The following is a 23960-nucleotide window of genomic DNA, read 5'->3' as shown; positions in this document are numbered from 1 at the left end:
GATGATGGCCCATGTCTCTGCACTCACATCAGCCAACTCCCTCAGTACCCCCGGGTGCATCTCATCAGTCCCTATGGACTTGTACCTGTTCAGCTTTTCTAAGTAGTTCCTAACCTGTTCTTTCACCACCTAGGGTTGCTTACTTTCTGCCCAAATCGTGCTGCCCAGTGCAATAGTCCAGGAGCTGACCTTGCCTGTGAAGACTGAAGCACAAAAGGCATTGAGCACTATATCCTTTTCTGCACTATTATTTATATAACCCCCAAGATGAATATGTTTTACAAATAAATAAATTGTATGTTTAGTCTTTCCCCTTTAAAAGGTTACATTGTTAATATATAACTAAATGACTTCTGGATAACTAAAAAAATTACTATGCAAACAGAATCATATGTTAATATGGAGTGATTCTGCTAATGCCAGTCTTAAGCCTCTAAGGATGTCCACCCTTAATGAGATATTTTCACTAGCCTGAGCAGATTCAGAAATTCTTGAGTAATTGTGCAGTTAATAAAAATAGAAAAAATAGTACGTTTGATAGTCCCTTAAGAAATATGCTATTTGACTAAACAGATAAAGTTAAAATTCAGCTTGATTAAATGAATAGGTTGGGAGTTCCTGAAAAATTAAAATGCTGTACAGAGTGTGCTACTTCTGAAGCAAAATAGACTACAGATTCACATTGATTCAAATCAGTAATAATAATAAAAGCCATAGAACTTGGACATTGTTATCTTAATCAAGTTCTGAAGGGGCAGCAACACTTTCCAAAGTGGGCATATTCATATTTATAATTATGTTTAAAAATATTTAAAGGAAGAAAGGTCAATTTGTAGTCTTTCATACTTTTAATACACTATTTGAATGTTATAAATTTACACAAAAGTCACTTTGTATCAGATCTGCTCCAAATTTTTTTAAAGAATAATTATGCATTGTTCCTTTAAAACAACACAGTTTTAAGAGAAGTTATCTATGCCAGGTTTAAGAAGATATCTATCTTGGCCTAATAGAATGAAAACAAGCTGGATTATTTATTCAGATGAAATAAAACAAGTTTGGAAATGGTTATTCTACAGTGTGAGGTGGGTCTACAAAGTTAGAAACCAAAGTAAAACTCTATTGGCCCTCTAAGAAAGAAATTAGTCATTTGTGATGTTTCTTTAAAAGAAGAATTTTGTGTTCCAGACCCACATAGAAAGTAAATTCTTACTAAAGTACATAATACTCCTTTAGATACTGAGAAAGATAAATAAAGGACAAAAACACATTTTGTTTGAGGCTGGTCTTCAGACCTGCTGAGTCTTAGCACAGAAAAGAAAGAAAAAAAGAAACAGTATACAAGGAGCTCTTCAGACAAAAGCAGAATATTTTCCCTTCTTTGCATTAAGCATGCATGCATATAGTCAGGACTTTAGGTCCCTTACCTAACTGAAAAGAGGTGTTTTTAGTGTAAGGGAGGCAAAATAGTTCTGTTATATACAGGATAAACAGTTATTGTGAAATGATTAATAAAAGCAACCTGAGTTGAACCAGAAATCAGGTCTTTGAGTCTTATGAGACCCTCTTTACAGCCCTATGAGAAATACTTAATTACATAGTGGAAGACTGGAATCAGAAGTCTTTTGCATCTTTCTCCTGCATAGATCTTTGATTCATCCATTTGGTGGCTCTTCTTCACATTGCATAATAGCAAACTAAAAAGGACTTTTCTCAAATAACAAATGCAGTGTTGATTTTAATAAGTGCTACATTTTATTTTAGTCTGTACTATATGGGTAGCACGACTTATAAAAAAAGGCTGAAAGTTTCTTTCTTTCTTTTTTGCTTTCATTCTTCTGGGGCACCCAGATTCCCCACTAGCCGACCCAGCTTGGCAGACATTGTATATGCTGCCAACTGCCAAGAAAACTGGCCACCTCCAGTGGCAGTTGCTGCACAGCACTCTAGCCATTGGCATGTTGGTGTCCCACTTTGACCCAGCTGCCTTGATGGCCTGCCCCTTCTGCCCCGGGGGCGGTGAAGAGAACCTCTTTCATGCCTTCTTTGACTGTCCCCACCTGCTTGTCACCCTTGAGCCGCTGCTGCAGGAGCTGGGCAGGAGCCTCTCAGAGAACACCTATGTGTGCCCCTACCCTTCCCGGGCAGCTGAGCGGGGTTCCATCTTCCTGGCCAACTTTCTCCTGGGCCTAGCCAAGATGGCCATTCTCAAAAAGCCACTGCAACTGGCTTACCAGGACTGGCTCAAACAATGCCCTGAGGCTTTTTTGCCTCCTGGTGCAGTTGCGCCTCTCGCTGGAGTTTGAGTACACTGTGCTCTGGCAGGTGGTGCCTGACTTGCAGGCATGCTGGGTCCTTGAGGGAGCACTGTGCCATGTGGAGGACAGCCATCTTTAATACACACTCGCATGTCACGACCAGTTGGGGCGACCAGGCAGGCTTGGTGGCAGACTGCGACTCCCAGATTGTGCTGTGCCCTGGGCCCTCACCAGGCTGCTTTTTGTTTTTTTTCTTTGTGTGGGAAGTTGAAGGTGTTGTCACATGTATGATTTGATACAGCAAGGCAGGAATCATGTGTTTATAGAGGGCTTTGGTCTGTATGACCGGGTGTGCCCTGACTGCATAGCCTCATGTTAGGCATGATGTGTAATACAGTGAAGGTATTTGTCATAGTGTGATGTTATGAATGCAATGACATGGTGCTTTTGGTTTGATGGTAATTTGTTTGTCTTTGCTTTGTATATTGGAGCTGGACCCTGAAGGGGCCAACTTTTTGTATCCCGAATCCTTGAATAAAGTAGTTAAAAAGTCAAAAGTCAAAGTCTTTCTTTCTTTCTAACCTAGTTTTCGATATAGTCACAGTTAAAATTCTAAGGAAAGCAATAAAAATGACCAGTTAAATCCAAGTGATAAATCTACTCTATTATGCATTTGTTAATAATCATTTCAATCTCACCAATATTTTCCAAATAGATTTAGAATTAATAGCAGGGATGAACAATCTGCAAAGGATTTTGTCTCTATTTTTTTCTTCATATGACCTTAGAATAAATATATTAATACCATAAGTGCATATATATTTTTAGTAAATATCCTTTGCCCTTGAATTTGTACATACTTGACAGAGGTACAGGTCCTAATAATTCACTTGATGAAGATACAATATCTTGTATGCTTCCCAGTAATTAGATACAGTGATTTATGACTGAAATCTAAAATCTATTCCAATCCAGTTGGCAAAGTTTTTAACATGGTTTTTAACTTTTTAAATTCTTATTATATATCCATGTAATTTACCTGGGTCTAAATTTAACTAAAACCTTTGGATGTAATGTATGAATACCATATAGCTTTTAGAGGGGACACATACCAGGCTGTGATTATGAACATAAAATGGATATTTTTTGGAACTATAATGGAATAAAGAAAGGAAATACGAGTCCAAGTCGTGACTTGGGCAGGGCACTTGGGGCTAGATTTAATACAGGACTTAGGATCTGTACTTCCTAACATTTAGGATTATACCCACAATCTGGCTGGAATTCAAAACTATTTTAGGCAAAAAGTTTCCCTATAAAGTACATAGGGTAAGTTAAGAACCTCAGAAAAGCAATCCTCCAAATTCTGCTTGCTGAATGGAAGACAGCCTAGTATTAGCCAATAGGAAATGTTAAAAAACAATTTGTGTCAATGCTGGACCCTCTCAGGAGCCCATATGCCTAAGTCAGGGGGGGCAGGGATGTGCCTTTGTCCACTCAGAATTCAAAAACCACCCTGTTTTGCTCCTCTTGAAATCTTCAGATGTGAAATAGTCATCATTGTTCTATCTAGAACCAATTGTGACATATTATGGAGTAATTATTAAGCTAAAAAAGATCTTTTGGGGATAGAAGTTAGAAAGCAGATGACCTTTTTAATATCACTGTATTTAGCAAACACCTTCTGCTGGATATACAACTTGTAAGTTCTGCCTGTGAAATTGCTAAGTTACATATCTCTAAACCTCCAACAAAACCTGCAGAAACAAGACAGTTTGTAATTCTTGCTGACTAAATTCAAAGAATATTTATATGACACACTTACTGCTCAGTAGCCGAATAACTCTGCGTAGTTGCATGCCGGTCAAAAACCATGCTAATACTCTACTGTGTAGCATTATTAGACTAATGTACAGTAAGTATCACAAAAAAGTGTGCATCAGGACTACTGTGCAGTAGCGTGAGTTACTACACATTTAGTTAGTACTTCATTAAGCAAGTACTAAATTAAATGTGCAGTTACTACTGCTCATTAATAAATGTGGAGACATGCCCACTGTAAAATAGCAGTCTTTTATTTAATGTGAAATTTAAACTACTATGAAAGTCTTGTACTCTCTACTTTGACAGACATCTTTGACCAACATCTAGTTATCTTTATTGTGCCTTCTTCCATCCTTTGCAAAGGATAGCAGGCTCAGCACCACCATTTAGTTCATTTTCCATTCCTGTCATTATACTTTATCAGTGTGTCAAAACATAATCTTTATTGAAAACATTCCTTAAGAGTTGCTGTTTCCATTTAGCCCATGACTTTCATCCAGAGGCAGATCCAGAGGGGGTACACTTCCAGTTTCTGACCTTGCAGCAGGAGCAGCAGCCAAAACAATGCTTAAGTTCCCTTTTTTAAGTCCCTTTTTTTCAGCACCACTGTTTAAGACCCTGAAGAAGACTCCTCCCTCCCTTCTCCACCATGCTTAGAAATACGCCCCCTCCCTTCCTGTCCCCATCCTTTCCTCTTCCATATAGTTATATGTAGTTATCCTTAACACTTTTATAAAATTCTTATTGCTTAATAAAACTGTCATAAAAGCTATTCCAGATCCAAAGTATTAGGGCTGTCAAATGATAAAAAAATTGATCATGGTTAGTTGTGTAATTAAAAAAAATAGTCACAGTCAATCGAGATTTTAATTGTACAAGTAAAAACTCAAAATTATGCACAGAAAAACTCAGAATTATACAGGTACTTTGTATGGTTGGGAGTGGGGGTGGGTGCGTGGGGCCTGGAATTTGTGAATGTGTGAGCGCTGTGGGTGTGTGTGTGCAGTTTGGAGCTGGGGGTGGGCACATGAGGGTCTGGAGCCCAGGGAGAAGGGACCTCTCCATGCCTTGGCAAGTTGTGGGGTATTGTGGGTCAGGAGTGAGAGGCAGCAGCAGGGCTGATGGGGCTGTGGCTTGGAAGTGATGAGAAGGGGCAGGCCACAGGCATATCACTGCCCCCCCATCATACCCCCCCCCCCGGTGTCCTCTTTTTAAAACTAGAAATATGGTAACCCTACAGGAATGCAACCCAGCGGCATGTAGAGCAGCGCCCAGCAGGTATGTCTGTGCAGGGGAAGGGGTTGGAGGGACAGATCGAGGAAACTATGGTAAGGCAGGGTGTGGGACAGGGGTGGGGGATGGGGTGAATTGGATCCTGGGGCTGGGGAGGGTCATGGAACAGAGCTGTGGGCTGCTCCTCTAGTGAGATAGGGGAGCAGCTCCTGGCCACTGTGTGCACCTGGGAGAAGCATGGGGGGCATGTGCCCCCCAGATTTGTGCATGTGTCTTTACTCTAGGAAACACACACTGGCTGTGCTGCATCCCCTGCCTGCCCAGCAGTGGGAAGTGCAACATGGCATTGCATGGCTCCCAGGGCAAAGGCAGTAGGGTACAGCGCCCAGCCTGCAGCAGGCAGCCTACATCCACCCCATGTACAAATCAGGGGGCGCATTCTCCCCATCCCTCCTATGGGGGTGCACTCAGAGGCTGTGAGCTGCCCCCTGCACCCTTGGATGAGCTGCCCCAGCCTCAGGGTCCCATTCACTCCAGCCCTTGCCCCCCTCCCTGCCCCACTCCCTCCCTTACCATGGAGGCCTTGATTTCCCCACTCACCCCTTTCACATCCTGATATTGCATCGATATATAAGTGTACCTCTAAGAGTGTGTGTGTGTGTGTGTGTGTGTGTGCACACGCGCGCATGCATCTGTGTGTGTGCGTCTGTATGTGTATGTCTAGCCCCTCCTGCCTTCCAGCTGCAGAAGCCTGGAGCCTGCATCTGGGCTGCCTTACAGCTCCTTGGTGGTGGAGAGGGACCCAGGCATGGTGTCCAAAACCACATGCATTATTAATGTGTTAAAAACATTAACAAGTTAATCGTTCTTCTGTTAATTGCACAAGTCAACACCAATTAATTGATAGCCCTAAAATATATATATTCAAACATTAACTTATTATTACATTCATATTTGTTTAACTCTATATTTAAATATAGTAGTGGCAGTATTTATATGCCACCATTATATGCCATATTTAGATTTTACGTAGATGATGGTTAAACCAGGACTTACAAGTTATACAGCCTCTTCCTTCCCCTCCCCTCCCCTCCACTATGGTGGTTCAAATAAAATACAACATATTTCTGAGCTGCTAGTGGCATTGCAAAACCAAATCACAGTCTCTTCATCTCATTTACCATATTAATTAAACTCAGCATGTGTATATTTTTCTAAAAATGCTAGTTAAAAGGCAGAGGCCCAGACCCCGCTGCTGTTGCTCATGCAGACTCCAACCAGTATACTTGGGAATTTACCTGAATAAAAACCATAGATTCAGGTACTGAATTTGTAAGCCAACTCTGAAAACAGACATATTTTCAACTGGATTTTATATTAAAGTCTTTACAGCACTGTATTAACTACATCTAAAAAGCCACTTGGTTGTGACCATTTCTTTTTACAGCCTGATAATTAGGAAAGTTCTATAAAGGCACTTACCTACAAATAGCTGACTGTTGAGTTGCAAACGGATATGCCCATCAGATGGAGCAATGTGAGTCCTTTGAGGAAGCTGATCTATTTGTAATGATGCCTCCTTGATGTTTCTTTCAGCCTTCACATAATGCCATTGGTTGTCATTTAAGGGAGTGGGTGATTGCACTGTAACTTCATTAGGTCCATTTCCCACATCAAATGAAAAGGTCACTGCAGCAGGAGCTAAAAGCATAATACAGGTAAGAGTTTGTTCAAGTTAACCCACATGTAAAAATGTTTAGAATCTTGGGTCACAAAAGTAAAAGTCACTAAATGGCACAGAGAGGTAGTGTCTCAAAATGTCTATCCTATATTCCTTCCTTCTAGCTATGAGATAGTAAGATTATTTGTTTTATCTGGAAACTTGATTTCAGCAGACCCATCCACAAATTTCACTCTTTATATGATCAGGTATTGAAAGCAAAAGTTTGCCTACAGCATGAACACTGAGGTGGTTGAGGCCTCATAGTGAGTGTGCTTGTCATAAAACAGAAAATGTGCTAGTTTCCTTAGCTTTCAATTTGAATAAAAAACATGTCCTGCCAACATGCTAATTGGTTGTCATCAGAAGCTTTAAATTTTACTTATCACCACCACTGATTATTTTTTTCCTTTAACAAAATCAAATCTACACATTGGTAGAATGTTTGTTATATGTTACCACAATTTTCACAGACACTAAAGAACATTTTTTGGCCTACAGAACATATATACTAGGTTATGTAAAGCATTTGAGTATTTTATCAAAAAATGAATTTTTGCCAACCAGCAAAATACTCACAATTTCTCTCTTAACTTTTGGTGAAAGATACTATAATGTCTGTACATTGCCATCACTTAAAAAGGTAATTAAATGAATCTCATTTGAAGCTGAAATACTTCTGGGAGGAACAAATGATTTTGATAATATTCTACAATATACTTAACTCCTTACAATTTCCTTTTTCATAGGTCTTAGAATTTTGAAAGGGACAGGGGATACATTTTATACCCCAAATAGCTATATCAAGTTTTAGTATACCAAAGTTAAAATACTTGGTATACTGCTGCCTGTAAATCCCTTTTTGAACAGTTTTTTTAAGTACAGCTTATATTAAATCTTGACCTTAAGGTAGAACAACTCACTCTGCAGACTTCACTTATGTGTAGTCAATAGAAACTGACTGGCCACAATTCTTTCACATATTTTTGAACATGTAAGCTTCCACTACAAGATACAATAATAGGGCAGACCTTCAGCTAGAATGAATCAACATACATCCACAGATGAACAGTCCTTAGAAGATTATGGTTCAGCAAGCAATTAGAGTTATTTAGACAGCAAGACCTGGCATATAAAGTTTCTTTTCCAATGCCAATGCTGTTTAAGGAAAAGTACTCAAACATTTTGGCATGGCCAAAGAAAGTATTTGAAGCTAAAATACAATGTTGAAAATATGTGTTGTTAACATATTTTAACATTTGAGCTGGGAAGATTAATTATAAGTATTTTCCATAAAAAAGATTTCTGCTTAATAATTTTCTTAACACCAAGGACCATGTATATCTTATGCATGTGTGTGTACAAACAAGTATCCTGTTTAAAATAATGTAAAAAAATATTCAAACAAGTGATGCCTTATGAAAAGACTGTCAGTAATTTTAGCTAAGGGTATTAATAAAGAACTATAGGACTAGGCAAATAGAAACTATTTCCATTAACTTCCATAGACTCTGGATTAGACTCCAAGGGAAAAGCATTGAGATTTAAAGGTGGTCAAAGGAAATTAAAACTTTACAAACATAATTTTGAAACAAAAATCTAGGCCTTTTTGAATCGTTTAAGAAGTAGATGGGGTTATTGTCTTAGAGATTAATTTTTCCTCTTTTTAAAGTTATCTGGAACTTTTATATAACACCTTTAATCCACTTTGGCCAGTGTTTACACTGACATACTAAAGTCATGCAATCCTACTGAAAACAAAGGGACTGAATTGTTATTAAATCAGCACAAAACTTAGCTTCTTCTGAGAACTTTGCAATAAAGTAAGACAAGTACATGGATGTTTTGCTTTCTAATTAAAATCAGCTATATCTTGCAACTTATTTTTAAGAAGAACTCCTCTCTGAAATGAATTATCATTTTGGCTTAAAAATCAATTCCTTGTATGGAGCAGAAAGAATAGAATGGTTGGTGTTTAATAATAGCTTAATAGTAAAATAAATCATAGAGAAAGTTCTCATTAGATAGGCATATTTGTGAACCAGTCTCCCCCTTTTTACACGAAAAAATGAGAATACAAAATCAGCAGAAATTCCATGAACTCAAACACAGATTCAGCAAAATGTTTCCTTCATGGAGAAGGGCGGGGCTTATATTCTAATGGACAATTTTGGGTGAAGCCTAAAAACACAGATTCTGCTTTGAACAAACAAAATATGCTTGTCAGATAGCAAATTAGATAATAGACCCGATAAATAATGTGGCTGTGCAGTCTCTAATGCCGATGCAATTTAAAATGAATGTCTGAAATACCCAAATGAAAGAATGAATATTGAAATCTGGAAAAGTGTCTGATTAAAGACAATAGCATGCATTCTTCCTAACTCTGTTAAACTAGTAATCAAATATTTCCTGTAGGGGCTGATTCAGTCCCTGTATTTTAAGAGATAGCTGTAGGAAATACTTTTCTTTTCCCATGGATGACTAGTGATATATAATGTATTATTCCCTGATGCAGTGTAATTTTCATGACTGTTTGTCAAATGAACAGCCCTACGGCTTAAAAATTTCCTGTAAGAATCTTGGTCTGACATTCCTTGGTCAGGCAAAAGTAAGGATAGAGCCTTAAAAGCCTTAAAACCAGTAAGTTATAAATAAAGGTCAAATATTAAGCCATAGTAATGTTAAAAATAGATTTTTGTTGTTAGCTATCATGCAATGTTAAGTATTAATGGTATAGTAAGTTTTAAATCATTTTGAATATATCCTTACTTTAAATGCTGTCCCAAACCTGACATTTTAATTTTTGTTATTTATTATTAGACAAGACAAATATAACACATTGATTTACATTGACCTATTAATAACATATTGAATATAAGTTGGTGAGTTACTTTAGAATATATTAGAAATGAATTTATGATGAAAAAACCCTAAATGATTCCAAGCAATGTCGAATAGTCAAGGTGATAAAATCTTTTGTTCAAATCAGAAAATGTATATTTTTATAAAAGAAATTATTTTATTTGCTTCCCCTAGAAGAAAGATAAACTATATTTATAGGCCAAAGCCAACATTGCAGTAGCTACTAGGCATTTTTTAAGCATACGTCAGACATTGTCTTCATAATTAACCTTATAAAACACACTGCCACAGTCTGTACTGTTGCAATTTCAGAATAGTTTGAGGGTGCAACTCACAAAGTACATAGAAGTAAGTAAGCCTCATGGGGGACAGATGGCCCCATTCATATGAAAAGAAGTTAAAGCTCCTTGCCAAGTACCAAGAATAAGAACTACATGCCATAAATTCTGACATCTGAGAGCATGATAGCTAAAGTTTTAAGGTCTCTTCTTGTGAAAAAATTATGAATTTAGGAAATTATGAACTTCCACCTATTACGGTGGAAATTTTCTGGATTAGCTCTCAGTCACCTAATCTTCAATTGTGTCCCAATCTGTCAAGAATTGGATTTGTCATCCCTTTGCAGTTTAGTAGTAGTAAGAGACGTGTATATAGCTGGTACTTCCTTCCTGGCCTAAAATGCTTTTCTTTTAGGAAAGGTTAATACATAGACTATTTATACATTTATTCTATGGAACACTCAGAGTGAAATTAATGTAGCCAGTGAAAAATCACAGTTAATCACTTCCTACTTTAGTGTACTGTGTGAACCTCCCAACACCTAATTGGCAAATGTAGTTGATACTCAAAAGAATAAGATTGAACATCAGTGCCAAGAGGTTGAACATCAGTGCCAAGAGGTTAAAGAATAAGATTGAACATCAGTGTCAGTAACATCAATATCACTACTGCAGTTTTAAGAATTAAAACTCAGTGAACTGGGGTCAAAGCAGACCTGAAGAATCCAGATACTGCTAAACCTGTTTAGTCACAACCTACTGATAATCATTTTCTGCAACGGGAGGTTTAATATTGGATGATACTGGGAGGGATTCTCCATGTTCAAAGATAGCTTTTCAATAATATGCTTAATAACTACTTCTTTAGAGAGAGGTCAGCATTTTGCCCTCCTTTAACTGATAATCAATTCCAGCAATGACCCTACCACCTCCCTAAGTAACTTAGATCTAGTAACCCATATATTCCCAGCTTCTGACAGTCTACACAGTATCAATATGCTAAAACTAAGAGAGAGAGAGTAATCTATATTTTTCTCCAAAAAACAACCCTGTGGCAACAGAAACATTAACATCTGACTGGTTTTATCTTCTTTATCTATCTTTATCATCAGCCATTCAGGACAAACCTACGGTTTTTTTTGGAACAGGTCTAACTCTCAGGAGAATGAAAGTAACTAGGTCAAAGTGAAGAAACCTTTCTGTCTTTCCTGCAGAATACTGGTGTAAATCTAAAAATAATTTAATGATGTAACTCATTTATTTAGCATGGGTATTCCACTACCAACATTAATTCCTCTTGTTCCATTAGTCATAAGTTATCTTAATAATGTGTATGAGTGATGAAAATTTAGGAAGATTGTGATTAGATTGAGGGACGTGATATAAGTACAGTAGAATACAGATCATCCAGGCATCCAAATGATTCATAGCCTGTTTATTTTGCAGCAGGTTGCCAAATTAAGGATGAACCATTCAGCAGTTTGCTGTGGGCACTGCTTCTCCTCTCAGCTGGAGCTCAGTGACAGTCCTGAGCAGCTGATAAGCACTGGTGTCCTTTGAAATAAAAGCTGTAGCAAATAATAGGAGCACCTCAGCCATTCTGTATCCCATGGTAATTTTGTAAACCCTCATCTTTACAGTATCCCTACCAAATAACTAGGTTCTGCTGTATGTGTAAATACAGGTATGTAAGACTAGAGACTGGATCAGATTGGGGAACACGGCAATTGAGCTTTTCCTATTTGGAATTCACCTACATGGATCTGTGCGTTCCATCTCCTGATTATACCATTTATTTTGAAATGTCAGCATTTTGAGCTGGGAACATCAGTATCCCACAAGAACATCATTACATTTTCTGAGATTCTGCTTTGGCATGCTGAACAAGAGCATGTATTGATGTTTCCTGTGCTTCGCGGCTCTCTGAGGTTATTGCATCACTGTACTTCATACCAATTCACACCATTCTAACACAAGCTGATTCAATAATATTGTTGCCTGATATGGTAAAATACTGGGGAAAATACAGTTTCTCTCATTAAAATGTTGGTACTATAGTCTAGGAGACCATTGGAACCAAAGATCATCAAATGTATTACTGAGATTTAATTTGCACATGTAGCAGGGTCCCCCTTGAGGCTGGGAGTCCCATCAGCCAATAAGCTCCCAGCCACAAGGGTGCACCATGCCCAGCTGAGGCTGGGAGTCCCACAACTCTCATCTCCAGCAGTCACTGATTCTGGGATCTGGCAGCACAAGTACCCAGAGACCCAGAGTTGTGGATGTTGGGTGCTGGGACCCAGCTGGATACCTACAGCCAGAAGGAATGGCTCTCTTGGGGTTCATAAAGCCCCTGGGCCTGGAGGACCATGGCCTCTGCAATCTCCCAGGCCCAGGGGTACCTGCAACCCCATGTGTGTATGACAGAAGGCATGATTGTGTAGATTGTGTATTACATCCCATCATGCCTTCACTTGCACATGTAGAGGGGGGCCTAGTACTCTGTTGCGTTTTTCAGCCTTGTTTATTGTACGATACTGCAAACTGGCTATAAACAGTGATATTTCCAAATCAGCAAATATGACTTATTTACTTTACAGAAGTGTTTTTACAGTATTATTATATACAAGCCCCATTTTCAATGATGTGCCCATACTTTTAAGCAGACTAAAATAGGGCTTTTTTAGGATATACAGAACTGTTCAATTCTAAGGTAGAAAATTCATTAATAACTTTCACAAGAAAAACTGACACAGACTCATGTGACTATAAAGCTCACTGGTTGCCAAGCAATGTGACATTTAAAATGAAAACTTAGTGTCTAAAGCAATATGTCTCCATCTTTGAAGTTTCATTTCTTCAATAAGTTAAACCAGCAGACAAAAGCCTGCGATCACATGCTCAAATGTAAAATTGTGAGTCATCTCATTAAGTTCAATGTAACTACTCCACTGTGTAAGGACTATGCCTGTGAGTAATAGCTTGCAGGACTGGAAATGTAAAAAGAAACAAATGGAGGAAGAATAAGCTTCTACATAAGGTTGATGAGAATAGGGTTTGGTTCCTAGCTTTGTCATAGCATGACAACATCACTCACCTGTTTCTGTATGCCTCAATTCCCCATAGGGAAATTGTGGTTCTCCCACTTATTGTCCATTTTGTCTGTTTGGATTATAAACTGTCTGGGGGTAAAGATTGCCTCGTAATGCATGTTTGTACAATGCCTAAATGAATGGAACTCTGATCTCAATTGGAGCCCGCTGGGTGCTACTATAAGAATAGTAAACAGATAAATCAAACACAAACAACAATAATAATAGAGAAAATTTTAAATATCATGGCCCTTTTGGGTTAAATTTTCATTTTATTTATAGCAAAGCCTTAGTAAATAGGACTTACCATACAGCTCTATCCTTATGAAGTCCTTAATGCCAAGGTTCTCTAAAAACATACCAGAAGAAGCTGTAGTCTTAAAGAAGAATGACACATCTGCACTGAGTTCTCCATGGAAAGTAGGGAAATGAAGATATGAGGTCTCAGTATTGAAGGAGGCTGAATTCCAAAATGTTCCTGGTTACAGTAAAAGATAATGTTAAATGAAATTGCACGTCCAATATTGATCCATACAGAACTGGAACATTAAAAACAAAAGCAATTTTAAAAGAACAGTAACTGCAAGGGGCAGTATGTAAAGCATTACACATGTTTCAACTCTCAAAAGTAAAGAAAAACAATGATTTTAGATGACTTGAGATTCCACCTCTTCCAGTAGCATGCTACCCGAGTGACTACTGGTAGAAAGTGGTCTGTATATTACACTTCTAATGAATCACAAATAGCTGAGTTTATGAACAGAAAACCTGATCCGACTGTTACTGAAATCAGCAGGAGTTTTGCCACTTACAGTACATTCAGTAGGATAAGGATCTTAATAATTTCTGTAGAAGCTGTTAAATGTTAAACTTCTATGTAAGTATTTTGCCCTTTAATTGATTACAGTTTAGGGACTCATATTGCTTCCTTACTCACTTGATTAGTCCAAATGAAGTCAATGCAACTACTTGGGTAAAGGTTACAAGATCAGACCCATATAGTTTCCATTGGTTTTATTTTTTTCCATCAGTTGACATTTCATTATAATTTGTTCAAGTTTGCTCTTGACTATTAAAAAGGTTATCGAAAATCCCTAGTAAAACTCAGTTCCAGTGGGGATATGCTGCCCAACTAGAAACACCTTTTTATTACTGCTAGCTTCTTACAGGTGTATCTCTCTCTTTAATAAGCTATATTGCTTTCTAAATCAAATGAAGCATTCAATATCTTCTTATCAAATTTAGCAAGAACAGTGTAGTTTCATATTTTCAGAGTTGGTAGGGTCGGAAGGACCTTAAGCAGATCATCTAGTCTGACCCCCTGCCAGGGGCAGGAAAGGATACTGGGGTCAAATGACCTTAGCTAGGTGGCTGTCTAGCCTCCTTTTGAAGACCCCCAGGGTAGAAGCAAGCACCACTTCCCTTGGAAGTTGGTTCCAGCTCCTAGCTGCCCTGACTGTGAAGTAGTGCCTCCTGATATTTAGTCTGAATCTACTCTCTGTCAACTTATGGCCTACGTTCCTTGTAACCCCCAGTAGTGCTCGGGGGGAAGAGGGACTCTCCCATTGCCTGCTGGTCCCCCTTGGCAAGTTTATAGGTGACCACCAGATCCTCTCTCAGCCTTCTTTTGTGGAGGTTGAACAGGTTCAGGTTCCTTAGCCTCTTTTTGTAGGGCCTGCCCTGCTGACCCCGATCATGCGAGTGGCCCTCCTCTGGACCCTCTCGATGCTGTCCACATCCCTCCTGAAGTGTGGTGCCCAGAACTGGACACAGTACTCCAACTGCAACCTGACCAGTGTCACATAGTGTATATTCTTCTCTTAACATCATAACTCCTAAATACGATGCAAAATTATGACTTTTCCCCCCAAGAACTCTCATAAAATATATAAAAAAAGATTAAATGTGTTAATTTCTCCCTTATCCACAATGTAAACCCATGTCACATTGTGGACATCCAATGTCTACCAAAGTTGGGACATTCTTGCATTCTGGAAATTCCCCAACCATAAGTGCCTTTGCCAGCCAGGCCATTGTTTGGATAAGGGATGTGCTGTTATTTAGATAATGGGACATATCAACAACAGTAAAAGTATGTTCCAGAACTGGTAGAACAAAAGAGTAGTTTACATCTCCCACTCCTGAGTTATGCTGTAGGCTCTTCAGTGGTAGTCAAGGACCTAAATCTGAAGTTCCAGAGGAAGCACCATGAAGATAAAACACTTAGGGCACCTGCAAATATGCCTGACACCTGCTAATTAGATTTGATTAATTTAGTCTGCTGATTATTATGCTCAAGCAGCCTCAGTGGCATGTGTATTCAGTGCCCCCATGCTTCAAAATGGCGATGGGGGAGCCTCAACTAAACCTTGTAAAACAAGCATAGTTAAAGTGTCCATACTGCCATTTTGAAGAGCAGGATGCTGAATGCATGAGATGCTGAGGGTGCTGTCATTAGAGCGGCTCCTGAAAACCGCTCTAATTAAAGTTCCCCCTCCAACTCCAGAGCACATGTAAAGACACCCTCAGACTGTAGAATCCTTCTCTGAGCCCTTGGTTTTTCTCTGGTCATAGCTCCTACAAAGCTGAACTTCAGTACCATTATGATTAGAGCACATAACGACTATTTAGAAAACAATGGGTTGGTTGTTGTCAGTAATTCAAACACAATAGGAAGTTTAATACTAGCAATTTATACAAAATTGGGAAAACATAGCTGGCAATTAAAAGGAAAAAAAAGACAATGATCCAACAAATAAATGACATGTTAAGCTTCAATGAAGCATTTCAATAGTCCTGACTTGGGAGAATGAACGCTTTAGCAGGGGGGACAGATTGACTAGCTTTCATTGCCATATCATTTAACAAGTACACTGGAACATTTTAAGTTTAAAGGTAGAAAAAATCTTTTCTACTTTAATTATGGCACCTCTGATCTCATTTGAAACCTTCAGATGGGAAGTTCTGTTTATATACTAAATTAAAAGTTATTATGCTTGCTATTCCTCTCTTACTCCATCTTATTTTTCTATTCTTTTTTACTGCATTATCCCAATCCTGAAAAAGGTGCATGAACTATTTAAGAATATAACATATTACAGGAATAAAACCAAATATAGCCCTAGCAGAAGCAAATACATAGAGACAGATCCATACTGTAGCAAAACAGAGAAAAAAATATATAATTTTTAGTTTGCAGTTCAACAGGCAAAAAAACATTTTCTGTAGACAAATTTTACTACCTCCAAAAAGGGCAGAAGAAAAGAAATCTTGAGCAAGGCACTAAATACTACCTATCATGTACTGATGTGTGTGGCTAAAATACAGGACTGAAAATCAAGACCTAAATTCTGAAGATAAAGATTTTATTTAAACACTGTGGTGTTCCCTACATGTAGATCTCTCCTAGTTCAGTGAAGCGCAATGAAGCTTGTATAAATATCCAGGGATTCTTTAACAGAAGGGGCTTTTCTAAGAGCCAAATCCTGGTCCCCGTTAAGACAACAGGAGCTTTATGCCATTTGAATACAGTAAGGATTAGACTGCAAGTGTACAGCAGTAACAGTATGATGGAAAGCTGTGCTTCTTGAAAACTGAGAAAACTGCAAACTTTACATGAATAGCCCAACTGACTTCAATGAAAGTAGCAAAAGGCATAGGCTATGCATGTTTTAAGCCATTGTCTCTACAGCTGAAACTTTTTGCTCTGGCCCCTTCCATCTTGCTTTCTATTCTGATATTATTTTGATTGTTTGTCCCAGTGCAAAATTGGGTGGAGTGGCAGTCCTGGAATAACATAATTTGCTACTTGCAAGATTTACTCACAGCTGTTTCTTTTCATACTTGCATGTCTTTTAATGGTGCTGCATGCAAACATTTCCTTACTCAGCATGGCAGAAAGATGGACAGAATTACTGAAAAATCTGCAGATAACTTTTCTAAGTAATTCCTGCTCATGTTACAAAATCTGGCCAGCTGGCAACTGTTTGCCTCTGAGAATCTGTAGAGGACAGACACCCCATCTTTATCACTACTTCCAGCTCCACTGCATGACAGCTTATTATAAAATCCATAGATTACAAGGCCAGAAGGAAATTTTGTGATCATTTTCCCTGAACACTGGTATGAAACAGACCCTGCAAGCTACCTGAATTCTCTCTTTAAAGAAAGTATGTTTTAGAAAACATCCAATCTTGATTTCAATAATTTTCAGGAAGGAATATCCATCACAATACATGGTAAGTTTTTTTCCAATGATTAAATAACCTCACAGTTAAAATAACTTTGTCTAAGTTTGGCTAGGTTCAACTTCCAGGTTGGAATAGCTATAATTCTGCCTGCTAGACTGAAGAGCCCAGTTTTTGCAAATTGATCTTCTTCACAATCATGCAGGAAAATAAAAGACATGTAGAAACATAGAAAAGAGACCTTTTGCTCAAGGCAGGATCATCCCTAGAGAAATAATTTCAGTCAAGTGTCTGTCTAACCTTCTCTTAAATTCTTCTAAGGATGAAGATACCACAACTTCTCTTGGTATTCTGTTCCCATACTTACCAACCAGCATAGTTACAAAGCTCTACTAATATCCAACTAAAAATTCTCTTGTCGCAATTTAAGACTTTATGTCTTGTCCTGTCCCCTGCAACCACAGAGAATAGTCTATTGCTGTATCCTTACAAATACCCTTGAGGTATTTGAAGACTGCTATCAAATCTCCCCTCATTATTCTCTTTTCCAGACTAAATAAACCCAGTTCGTTCAACCTTAATTCCTAAATCATGTCCCCTAGATTTATAACCATTTTTTAATTTCTCTCTTCTTGACTCTCTAATTTACACACTAGGGCCATGTGTAGATTAAACGAGAGGCATGCATACACAACACTTTGAAGAGGGTTAAATGCTTTTCCACCACTTCAATGGTGTTGGTGTTTGCATGCCTCGGAGGCATATTGCGCATTAATTCCAGCCGCTGTAGGAAATTCGGTGGCATAATGCACCTTAAATAACTTGGGGTGCAGCAAACAAAAATTCCCTCGTGGAGTTTTAGTTTGTTGCCCTACAGCCGCAGAGCAAAGCACCAGGCTCCATGCAGCTCTACAGCATTGCAGGAAGCCGTGCAGGCAGCCTGGCAGCAGCCCAGGAAAGCAGCGCCTCCCAGGAAAAGCAGCAACCCTGATCTTCCCCCCACCCCCGAGCCTGCCTGCCTGAGCTGCATGGAGGCCAGATGCTTCCCTCCATGGCTGCGGTGCCCCCCAGGACTGCCTGAGTCGGGTGCTTGAGGGTGGGTGCTGCTCTGGAGGGGGCCACAGCTGCCACAGAGGGAAGCACCAGCCCCCCCCCCCCAAGTCTAGGGACCTCTCTGCCCACCAGCAGCTCGCCCTCCCCTTCTCTCCGGAGAGGCAGGTAAGGTGTGTGCATGACACAGGAGGGTTAATCAGCACTAAATTGAAATGGTGATTTTAAAACTCACTGCTTCAATTTAGGGCCCCTGTTTCATCTACACACGCCCACTGTTCTTAAAGTGAAGTGCTCAAAACTGGATACAGTACTCCAGATTAGGCTTCAACAGAGCTAAAGAATCACTTTCCTTGACTTGCTAACAACAGTCCTTGTTAATGCAACACAGTATGCTATTAGCCTTTTTATTCAAAGAAAGTGCAGTGTTGAGAAAATATGATTCTTTCGTAATTTTATCTCTTTTTTTAATAATTATCTTTTATAATCTCCTTCTCTTTCCTATTTTGAAGAGATTGAGCTCCATCACTCTTACATTCTGAAAGCAGATGTCGGATTTTTCCAGGAAAGAGCCTTTTATTCTGAAATTCTACAAACCTGCAAGCCTATGGTCCTACTTTAAGCCAGTCTGAAGTATCCCAGTATTTTCCTTAGGACAATTAGAGCTAATATGAGTTAGTTGTCATTCAAGCTGCATATATAAATAATTGCCTATTTTGATGAGAGTAAAAGCCTGCGGCAATCCAACCTAGGATGAACCCAACATCTGTTTTTACCCTAAGACATTTTTCCAAACCTTTAATATTTTTTAAACCCTTCCCTTAACCCTCCAGGTTGTGTCCAGGTGACCGTGAACATGCGACATGTAGTTCTGCAAACCTATCTATTGTATCACACACCACACATGCAGGCATTCTCTATGCTGCTACCTTGCAGTATGGGGGTGCTTTTTGACCCTGGGGTGGCACACATGGCAGAAGTCCTGGGATAATGTGAGCACCAGAGCACATGTGGCATGGGTGTTCCCCAGGGACAAGTAGCAGTAGTACAAGGTGTCACACTGCTACTTGTCCCTGGGGAAACAAACATCTGTGCTTACCTGGATACCGCACCCACCCCCCCAGTTTACTAGCAGCCTCCTTGAATTGTGAGCACAAGAATTGCATTTAGGTTTCCAGTAGTATTTGCATCAATGTCAAATACTGTGGCATAAGTACTGGGAGGTTGGAGGGTGACAGGGGCAACTGCCTGGGCACTGACTTGGGATGAAGTCAGTGCCCAGGCAGTGGGCACTCCTGCTTGCAGAAAGTGAAGTCAAGACCTGGGCACTCCTGCTTGCAGAAAACACTTACAACTTAGTGGAGTTAACAGAAACCTGGTGGGACTCTACCCATGACTGAGCAGTACACATTGAGGGCTATAAGGTACAGAAAGGATAGAGTAGGGATGAGAGGGGGAGGGGTTGTGCTCTATGTCAAGGAGAGTTATACACCGACCCTTATCAAAATGGAATTGGGAGAGGAGAAAGTAGAAGGATTGTGGGTTAAGATACATGGAGGTCAAGGGGAAAGGGATTTGGTGGTAGGGATCTGCTACAGACCTCCACACCAAGGGGAAGAACTAGATTTGGAACTCCTGAGGCAGCTTTCAGAGACCATAAAGACTAGGGAAGCAGTAGTCATGGGGGACTTAACTACCCTGACATCTGCTGGGAGACGCAGACAGCAAATTCCCACCATTCATGCAGGTTCCTATCCTGCGTGCAGGACCTCCACCTGATGCAGGAGGTACAGGGTCCCACTAGGGGAATGCCTTAATGGAACTGGTACTGGCAACAGGGGATGACATGGTAGGGGACCTACAGAGCAGTGGTCACCTCGGGGACAGTGACCACCAAATAACAGAATTCACCATAAGGCATTAGAGTGGGAAAGGTAACTAGTAGGGTGGAAGTGCTAGACTTTAGAAAGGCTAACTTCAGCAAGCTCAGGCATTTAGTCAATGACACACTGCAGGGTAAGAGATTTGGTGAGATGGGAGCCCAGGAAGGGTGGCTGTGCCTTAAGGAAGTGATCCTTGGGGCACAGAGGGAGATGATCCCAATGTGGGGGAAAAGGGGGAAAGGGGCCAGGAGGCTTCCTTGGTTAACCAGAGAAATCCAGAGCAGCCTAAGGGCAAAAAGGGGAGCACATGAGCAGTGGAAACAGGGAGAGATTACTAAAGAGGAGTATGCTTCCTTGGCTCGCAGTTGTAGCGAGGCAGTTAGAAAGGCCAAAGCTACCTTGGAGCTGAGGATGACATCCCAAGTTAAGGATAACAAAAATTGTTTTAAAGATATATAGAGAGTAAAAGGAAGGCCCAGGGTGGTATAGGACCACTACTGAATGGGCAAAAGCAATTGGTCACAGACAGGGGGGACAAGGCTGAATTCCTCAATGAGTTCTTTGCCTCAGTGTTCCTAAACAAGGGGCAAGACAAGGGTCACAATGGGATTGTAGAGGATCAACAGCAAGGCACCAGACCACCAAGCATTGACCCTGAGATAGTGCAGAGTCACTTGGAAGGACTGGATGTGCTTAAGTCAGCAGGCCCAGATGAGCTCCATCTGAGGGTACTGAAGGCACTGGATGATGTCATTGCACAGCCACCGGCAAGAATATTTGAGCACTCGTGATGCATGGCCAGGTCCTGGAAGACTGGAAAAGGGCCAATGCCATCCCTATTTTCAAGAAGGAAAGGAAGGAGGATCCAAGCAACTATAGGATCCTCTCACCTCCATCCTTTGTAAAGTCTTTGAAAAGATTATTAAGGCTCAAGTATGTGAGAGCCCAGCAGGAAAAAGTATGCTGAGGTGAAACCATCATGGGTTCATAGCAGGTAGAACATGCCTGACTAATCTAGTCTCTTTTTATGACCAGGTTACAAAACACCTGGATGCAGGAGTAGGGGTAGATGTCATTTACTTAGACTTCAGGAAGGCCTTCGATAAGGCATCCCACCCCATACTGGTGAACAAATTAAGAGGCTGTGACTAGGATAATTACACAGTCCGGTGGATGGCTAATTGGCTAGAGGGTTGTACCCAAGGAACGGTGGTAGATGGGTTGGTATCAACCTGGGAGGACGTAGGCAGTGGGGTCCTGCAGGGCTTGGTCCTTGGACCGATACTCTTCAATGTTTTTATCAGTGACTTGGACAAGGGAGTGAAGTGTACTCTGTCCAAGTTTGCAGATGATACAAAACTGTGGGGAGAAGTGGACACACCAGAGGGCAGGGAACAACTACAGGCAGACCTGGACAGTTTGGACAAATGGGAAGAAAACAATAGAATGCAATTTAACAAGGAGAAATGCAAAGTGCTGCACTTAGGGAGGAAAAATGTCTAGCACAACTACTGCCTAGGAAATTACCTGCTCAGCAGCATGGAAGCAGAAAGGGATCTCGGAGTCCTAGTGGACTCCAAGATAAACATGAGTTGTCAGTGTGACAAAGTCACCAATAAAGCTAACTGCACTTTATCATGCATCAGCAGATGCATGACAAACAGAACCAAGGAGGTGATACTTCCCCTCTTTTGGGCACTGGTTAGACTAAAGCTGGAATACTGTGTCCAGTTTTGGGTGTCACACTTTAGAGGAATATGGATAACCTGGAGAGGGTCCAGAGAAGGGCCACTTGTATGGTTAAGGGCTTGCAGGCCAAACCCTATAAGGAGAGACTAGGGCACCTGAACCTCTTCAGCCTCCATAAGAGAAGGTTGAGAAGCCACCTTGTGGCTGCCTATAAATTCATCATGGGGGTGCAGAAGGGAATTGATAAGGCTGTATTCACCAAGGTGCCTCTGGGGGTTACAAGAAATAATGGCCATAAGCTAGCAGAGAGCAGATTTAGACCGGACATTAGGAAGAACTTCTTCACAGTTCGAGCGGCCAAAATCTGGAAAGGGCTCCCAAGGGAGGTGGTGCTCTCCCCTACCCTGGGGGTCGTCAAGAGGAGATTAGATAGGCATCTGACTGGGGTCATCTGAACCCAGCACACCTTTCTACTTATGTAGGGGGTCAGACTCGGTGATCTATTGAGGTCCTTTCTGATCCTAACATCTATGAACCTATGAAGGAGCAAAAAAGAAAAAAAAAGCAGCTACTACTGGCAGCTGAAGATCTGTTTTCACAGCAGCAACTGGAATTCACTGGTTCTGCTTTCCCCAGGGTGCCCGGCTGCATCCCTACACTGCTGGAATCACATTTCTCTATACCTACTAAATATTTTCAATTCATATATGAAGTCACATAAGGCCTTTTGGCGAGAGCATTATTCTGCAACCTCATGTTAACTTAATTATCTACCATATGTTTTCATATTTACTTTGTCAAGGTGTGGCCCCTGTAGTGGGCAGCCCATGAACTGTATGGGCTGTCTGTGAGCTTCCTGGGGCAGGGGACTCACCCCTCCTGAGCAGCCCCCCATACCCACCTTCTCCCCCAATCCACCCACAAACTCCACACCCCAAAGCCATCCCCACAAACCCCTCATCCACATACCCAGCCACAAACCCCAAAGCCCCACACAAACCCCATACCCCCTCAAACTTAACCCCCGCACACCCCACCCCCTCACACCTCTTTCCCCCAATCTCACAGCCCCCTCACAAATCTTACACCCTGCATGCCCAGCCAACCACATGGGCTAGGAGAGGACATGCTTGGGGGAGCTGCAGTTGCAGGGGAAACTGCCACACTGCAGCCCTGCCCTGTGCCCACACCAGTGCTGGGACATGTAGCTCCAACCCAGGGGGAAACCTGATCCCAGGAGCCATTTGGTTAGTATGATGGGTTGGAGGAAGGAGAGGAGGTGGTAGCAGGGGTGTATCAGCGAAAGAGGGTGATTGGGGGTTGGGGAGTGCTCTGCGCAAGAGAGGCTGCCAGAGCTGGGCTTAGAGTCCCCCTAGAGCAGCCTGGGCAAGGGGAGGCCAACCTGAGAGCAAAGGGCCCAGATCAGCCCATGATTCCCAGTTGAGGACTTCCCAGGATGAGGCAGGGAGCATAAAAGCAAGGGCTGGCACTGCTCAGAGCCACAAAGCAGGAGGTAGGACAGCAGCAGCTGGACTCATGTTTTGGTGCTAGGACAGATCTGTGGCTGGAAGAGAGGTAGTGTGGGCAGGAAAGACTATGGATCAGGAGTGAGAGGACTGGGGCTGGACTGGGGTGGGCTTTGAGTTGAGAGGGCCAAGGGCAGGGGTAGGGCACTGGCATGTCAGTGCTTCTCAGCACTGAATATCCTGGCAAGTGAAGGGGGTAGTGATTTTTCTATGACAGAAAAACACAAAGGAAATCCCAAAGTATATAAATATTTAGAATTAATTTTATTATGATGACAAAGGTACTGGTAAGCTTGCAAATTGCTTTAAACTTGTAAATATGTCAATAAAACATTGCCCAACTGATCTCTGTCTA

The 23960-nt window shown here is 40.9% G+C and overlaps 1 protein-coding gene across 3 annotated transcripts in view; it reads right to left on the bottom strand.

Moving 5' to 3' along the window:
* The window catches only part of CNTNAP4 (contactin associated protein family member 4), a 431793-nt gene that overhangs the window by 41168 nt on the left and 366665 nt on the right, over positions 1–23960 (bottom strand). For all 3 annotated transcript variants that reach the window (XM_090038567.1, XM_090038569.1, XM_090038566.1), the window contains exons 16-17: positions 13578–13748; positions 6798–7016 (exon numbers count right to left, since the gene is read on the bottom strand). In XM_090038567.1, coding sequence (XP_089894693.1) covers positions 6798–7016; positions 13578–13748 — 390 coding nt within the window. The remainder of the gene's footprint in view (positions 1–6797; positions 7017–13577; positions 13749–23960) is intronic.

The sequence above is a fragment of the Crocodylus siamensis genome, chromosome 3 (assembly GCF_052110815.1).
Source record: "Crocodylus siamensis isolate JL-2025a chromosome 3, ASM5211081v1, whole genome shotgun sequence".
Taxonomy (NCBI): domain Eukaryota; kingdom Metazoa; phylum Chordata; order Crocodylia; family Crocodylidae; genus Crocodylus; species Crocodylus siamensis.
The sequence above is the reverse complement of the archived record's forward strand: the minus strand, read 5'-3'. Positions and strand labels throughout refer to the sequence as shown.